Source organism: Triplophysa dalaica, chromosome 11 (assembly GCF_015846415.1).
Source record: "Triplophysa dalaica isolate WHDGS20190420 chromosome 11, ASM1584641v1, whole genome shotgun sequence".
Taxonomy (NCBI): domain Eukaryota; kingdom Metazoa; phylum Chordata; class Actinopteri; order Cypriniformes; family Nemacheilidae; genus Triplophysa; species Triplophysa dalaica.
Window position 1 is genome coordinate 11020915 of NC_079552.1, and position 6713 is coordinate 11027627.

Consider the following 6713-nt stretch of genomic DNA (forward strand, 5'->3'; position numbering starts at 1 on the left):
TAAGATAGTGATGTTGTTGTTTCAGTAATTCAACAAATCTTCTTAAGTTGAGCTATTTTGTTAATTCAACTTATAAACTAGTTAAACACTTTGAAAGACCAGATTTACTGGCTGCCGGTTGTGTCAACTTAAAACACTATGTTGAAACAAAAAGCTGAAAAATGACACTGTAAGTGGTGACATTACTTAATGGTCCAGTTCACCTAAAAATGAAAATTCTTTCATCATTTACTCACCCTTGAGTTGTACCAAGTCTGCATAATTTATTTTGTTCTGTTGAACACACAGAAAGATATTTGGAAGAAGGCTTGTAACCAAAAAGTTCTTGCCCACCACTGACCTTTCAACATTCTTCCAAATATCTTTTCTGTGTTCATCAAAACAAAAAAATTTATACAAATTTGTAACAACTTGAAGGCGATGAGTAAATGATGACAAAAGTTTTATTTTTAGGTGAACTGTTCCTTTAATGCACCATGAACTTGAATTATTGTATTGACATCATGAAGAGGGATTAATGCTAATAAACTATATTGTTCATTGTTGATGACTAATATTCACAAATACAATCTTATTGTAAAGTCCCACCAACGCTCCAACTTTGATCAATTCATGATATCTATTGTGGTTCATGAATCATTCTCGATATTCTCGATTGGCCTTTTCGCTTTCATACATCTTTGAAATCAAAGTAAACAGTCATATAGCAACATACATGTATAAGTTTTCAATTTAAGCTTTTAAAAAAATCCTCTCTTTCGAGAATACGTTGCTTGTGGGCTGATTTGTTTGTTTGTTATTTTTTATCCATGTTCAGATATCTAAGGCTTGACAGTTTTCCCTGAAGGAACCCTCACACAATGTAATCATTTACAGATACATCTGCCTTCCAGAGTGCCTGTGTGACAGTAATGCGGTGATCAGTGTCACCCTCTCTTCGCCTCTCGTTCCTCCACAGTCACATCAGGAGAGAAGACTTGGCTTGAGCCCACGCAGAGCTCCTTCCTTCAGTCTCTCATATACACGCACTTGGCTTAGCCGCTCGTGTCTGTTTCTCGTGTCTTTTCTCCACCGCTTCCATGATTTATCAACACACATACAGTGGATGCCAAGCAGCTAATCAGGAAGCAAAGTAGTGTCTTAATTGAATGTTCCCTGAAAGCAATGCGTGTCTGGGGACTTGTGTGGGTCTGGCTTCCTCTGACTGCACAGCTGCAGGTCAAGCTGTCCGGGTGGCTGAAGGAAGAGCCGGTCTGGGAGAATCCGTTTCGGGTTGTGTGGGTTAATGTTATTCCATTGCAGCCTTGGTGGGTGAGGTGAGGGGGTCTCTCAAATATATCCGCATGATGAAATGCCTTTGGCAAGGTGACAAAGAACAAATTTCAACCCATGATGTGTTTATCAGTAAAGCAGTTGTTTTGAGAATGTGCTAAAACCTCACATGAAAGAAGTCTGTGTGCGCTACTGAAGGATAACAGACAAAAAGAAAATTATTGTGGGAGGTCACTAAGCATAGAAATAGCAGAATCTTATCTGATAACAATGCTGGAAGACATTTCTGTGTGGCTGGTTCTTGAATGTTATTCATGGCACAACACTGCACCCTGGTGGGAAAACTTAGAAGCACAAGAGACGATAAAGCAAGTGCGTAAAATTGTACCCAGCCTAGACACGAATTCTTATGCCCGAATTCTTATATTTGATGCACAGCACCTAGACTGTGTATTTTTGGATGTTTCTATTGGTATAGTTTTGTATGCTAACACTTCATATTCAAGCATTCAGCTTGGCAACAAGTTTCACACACCCTCTCATCACACAGGGGATTAGAGAATTCAGGGAGAAGTTGACAATAGCCTATTAAACAGGGTTTTTCCAATAAGGATTACTGGATTCAAGCCAATTTGGTGACTGTTTTTAATTAGACATCAGACAGTTTTATATTTCAAGGGGTTGCATGACTTCAGAAACAGGAAATATGACCTGTGGCCTCATTCACACGTTTTACCTCCTGTTTCTACTTCTGTAGTTTGGATGTAGGTCCGGCATAAGCTTGATTTCTATCTACTGCTGCTTACACTTATTATGCTTTCCTTTATGCATCCATTTCAACCATTCTTCTGATGTTATATTAGAAATGAAATATGCAAAACTACAACATTTGGTAGTGTGTTAAATTCTGCAGTTTATTTGACACCTTGTTTTGTTACAAGTGAATCCAGCAGTTATGATATTACTCACACTTTCAACAATAACCCAGACATTACCGTTAGAGCATGTATAACTGCAGTACATGAATAAATCTCTGTTGAATTAAAGTATATATTAATTAGACAAAACTGTTTATGTACCTTAAAGGTCGAGTGCAGGAAATTTCGCGGCATCGAGTGGTGAAGCTGCACAAAATTGCAACTGACGGGTCACTCCACCACTCACCCCTCCCATTCCAAGAACTATGGCAACTGATACAGGGGTAAGATGTGGTCATGTTTTCATGTCTTTGCAGAAGGAGATCTTGTATTTAAGAAATATCCTCTGTAGAGCAGTTTGTCTGTTAAGGGCTACTGTAGAAATATTATGGTAAATTCCGTGCAAGGGGACCAGCAGTGTATGTAGATAGAAATAGCTCTATGAAAGGTAATAAAAACATAACACTCCATCATGTAAGGTCTCTGAAGACATAGTTATGTATATTATATTGCATTTATGTCAATAGATCATCCAAAAAGCTACACACTGGACCTGATGTAGTTGAATGCAACACATTATTCTGCTATTAAAACAAAAAAGATGCACTTAAACACCACATCATAGAGTGTTGCTTATTCATTAAAACAGGACTTTCATGATAACGTCAACTGAAAGACATTGTAAATGCCAGTAAATTCTTCAATTGTGGATGCCAAAAGGAAACTAAAAGCACTACTGCTGACAGTGAGTGCTTTCTTTGTATTCACAAATGCTGCGTTCATAAACCTAAACTTAATACTGCTAAGTTTGGTATTAAACAATATTTGCAGGAGTATACTATGTGCTTCGGCAGATACTGCTGCGATTTCATATATCTATGAAAATCATTTATATTACATTGGAATTCCATTCTAGAAAATGTCAAATCGATAAATGCTTGTCAGTCGATGTTAAAAGCTTCAATATTAAAACAACATTTAAAGGTTCAGTATTAAAAGTGTTAAAGAGTTTAAAATCTCAGTTTTTATGTTACAACTTTGTGAATGTATGGCAAAGTACAAATACAGTCTATACAAACAATACACTTGAAAAGCAAACTTGGCAGTGGGGGGTTATTTGTAACGACGGCACAATACATAAATCATCTTAAAGAATGTAAACATACCAATGCTGGTTACCCTTTACCGCAATTATAAATGAATTCTTGGCTGTTTGTTTGCTCATAACACGAATGTCAGAGAATGGGACATAACATTCGCTTTCTTTGTAACTGAATGTCCAAATCCAAGAGAAGGCTCAGAAAGTTCCTGTTGGGATAGATAGCTCGCCTCAGGACCACCGTTTGGATGGCAGAGTGGAGAGTGCGACGCTGACGGAGCATGAGGTATACCAGAACCAAGGTAGCGGACCGACTCATACCCATGATACAATGAACGAGCACTTTACCTATGAAGAAAATACATACTGTCATTCTAAAAAACACTACAGATATTTTCATTTTATTTCCCCAACATATAGAATATTACAGACATGTTTAGTTGTCTATTATACACTATTATATGTTGTAACAGAAATCATTTTGGTAAAGCATTGAGCATTGAAGTGTTAAATACAGTAACTGTTAAGCAACAGATGTTTTTTTATGAATATCAACTTAATTCTAAGATCAATTCTTTCTAGTCACTTACCATTCTTTTTCTTCAGCGCTTTGTGGATAAAATCAGAAGCGGATTTAAAGTGCACACTAAGGTCAAATGATGAGGAGTCTTCTGCTGGAATGCCATAATATGTTATTGTATTGCCATAATAGCTTTGGTCCCCGATGCTTCCTTGCTTGGAATGGGCAACGTTTAAAACATGAGTGATGCCCATTTCCTTCAAAGCATTTCTATTCTGAGCAATGGCCCTGTATTAAAGAGACAGATATGTAATGTTACAGGACAGCCACTTATTAAAAAAAGTGAATGACACTTATTAAAAGTGAATAACTGCATCAATTATTTCATCGCACAGTAATATAGTTGTTAGATTTACAGTTTATCCCCAAATCGTACTAGAAAATAGGAATAATTTAACAAAAACGAATCAAAATGATCTGGACATACTGTAGGAAATGTTTAAATAAGGGTTATGATAATCCAGTAGTTATCAACATGACTTTATAATGTATGCTTAACTTACACGTTTCCGATGTATAGATTCGGCCAGACCTCGTCGACTTGATTTAATTCAACTTTACACGTGTCTAGAATATTCTCCAATTCTTTAATAGCCAGTATTCCGTGTTTATTTTCCTTTGCTGTCATTCTTCGCGTCTGACCAAGACTGATCGAAGGCTTCACGAGTTGCTGTTTTTCTCCTGTCTTCGTGACGTTCAGCAGACATAAACCGTTCTTGCACGTCGTGATCCCCACAAACAGGTGCGCTTTATGACGCTGCGCTGTCACCCGATGCCTCTGTAACATCTTTGTTTCTGTGCGTAAAACAAATCAGGCGGCACGTTACTGCGCAATATGTTCAACGTGTCCTCCTGCAGGGGGCGCACGGTGGCTCAGACAGCTAATATTCCATTTAGCTATATTTAAGTCTTAGCACGTTTTTTGTCATATTGTCTGATATTTGCATGAAACACTTCAAATCTATTGTTTCCAAAGACTGGTACTTGAAATGAAAAAACCCACGACCTACAATAAGATTTAAATTAATGCCTCTTCCAATCTGTTATTGGTTCTTCGTGTTGCGCGTGGAGAAAAGTAACAGCTATCACGTGACGCGTCACTGTATTTGTTATAATGTTTTTACATTTAATATATTTACATTTACGCATTTTGCAAACGCCTTTATCCAAAGCGACTTAAATTGTTTTATCCTATACATTTTACACAGGTATTTGCTATCCCCTGGGATCGAACCCACAACCTTGCGTTGTGCTCTTACCACTGAGCTTCAGGAAAGCTATGGAATAATTCTTATGGAATAATGAGGCTCGAATAGCCACAGTGTTCAAAATACATAGTGAATAGTTATGTATTTATGTAATATATTATTATTGTATACCCCACTCCCGTGGAAACAACCAATGGCCTCTAATCCTCGTCCAAATTTATAATAGCCTTGTCAAGAGTCATTCTGGGCGTTAATTCTATTTTAATTAAAGAACATCGTGGTCTGTTCTACATGTGACCCTTGGAGATGATTCATTCGATGACGAGAGGATGGGACAAAGAATGACATTATGTTGGGTAAACATGCCTCTTTGGGCTATTGTACGCACTGAAGAAAGAAGAAACAACGTTTGCTATTCATCAGCTTAGTTTAATGACATCTGCATAGTTTGAAGCACCTTATTTAATTTCAGAATTTTAGTGACATTTATACAATGAGTGCAGTGGGATTCTCGTTATTATTTTCAAATAGCCTTCATTTAGCAGAAGACAGAGATATCAGCCTATGATGACTGATAATATAAAGATTATGTCATTAATGATAATGGACATTGTTATTGGGAAGTTGATTAAATGTTTGTTTATAACATGTTTTAATGATAAATGATTTTAAATGACATTTTAAATGATCATTTGATAATGGTTGAATAATGATCTATTTAGTCATGTTTTAACAGAGGCAAGTTACTTTGACTCTACTTGCAGTATAATTCGTTGTTAAGTGTTATCAACTGCTTCAGAAATCCTCGGTTCGGAAAAATCCATCTTTTCTCTTTCACTTTCAGGATTGCATCCACCAGAGAATAATTGCAATGTATCATTAAATAAGCTAAGACCAGAGCAGCTGAACGACTCAATCCCATGGCACAATGAACAAACACTTTAGCTGGTGGGAAAAGATATTTGAAGCAATGAATATTTATTCAAATATTTATAACTATGTAAACCACATCTAATATCCAAGACAATAGAACATCCAAGCAATTGATAAATTAACCCGTTCAAATTTAAATCGAGATGTATTCATTAATAATCATGTTTTATTATACATATACCTCCAGTTGTGCTGAGAGCTTCATGTATGTAGTGTGCTGATGGGTAGAAAAATGGTGAAATATCAAATGTAGGCGGGTCATTGGCTGGCACACCGTAGTACTTCACCGTTGTCCCATAAAAGTCATCACGTCCTTTGCAACACATTTTACCATGTGCAGCATTTAAAACATGAGTGATACCGAGTCTCCATAGGCCATACCTATCATGAGACATGTGCCTGTTTAAACAACGAAATAAATGGTCACGTCTCCCTTTAATCAATGCACGATAAAAGTCACACAGAATTGCACTTACATGTCCCCTAGAAACAAATTAGGCCACACTTCATCAACATGGTTACAGGACAACTGACCCCCATGCAATATATCCTCCAACTCTTCAAAAGTTTTATATAATATGTCAACTACATCAGGATCTACACCCTCCATTTTCATGGATTACACAATCTGTTCTATCTAAAACTGTACCAGCCCTTCTTAAGTACATGAGTGACATATCCAGCTGTCAAACTTCTGCAATAAC

At 36.9% G+C, this 6713-nt stretch overlaps 2 protein-coding genes across 2 annotated transcripts; both read right to left on the reverse strand.

Annotated features, from left to right (window-relative positions):
* Positions 1-1893: 1893 nt before the first annotated feature.
* On the reverse strand, positions 1894-4670 carry zgc:153981 (dual specificity protein phosphatase family protein). Its single transcript, XM_056760150.1, has 3 exons — positions 4372-4670; positions 3879-4096; positions 1894-3636 (listed from the first exon to the last, which is right to left on the reverse strand). Exons 1-3 carry the CDS (start codon positions 4653-4655, stop codon positions 3425-3427), a joined length of 714 nt encoding a protein of 237 aa, XP_056616128.1. The 5' UTR covers positions 4656-4670; the 3' UTR covers positions 1894-3424.
* Positions 4671-5565: 895 nt separating this feature from the next.
* On the reverse strand, positions 5566-6619 carry si:ch211-223p8.8 (dual specificity protein phosphatase 13A family protein). The gene is made up of 3 exons (XM_056761411.1): positions 6486-6619; positions 6191-6408; positions 5566-6021 (listed from the first exon to the last, which is right to left on the reverse strand). Exons 1-3 carry the CDS (start codon positions 6617-6619, stop codon positions 5831-5833), a joined length of 543 nt encoding a protein of 180 aa, XP_056617389.1. The 3' UTR covers positions 5566-5830.
* Between the last annotated feature and the right edge of the window lie 94 nt (positions 6620-6713).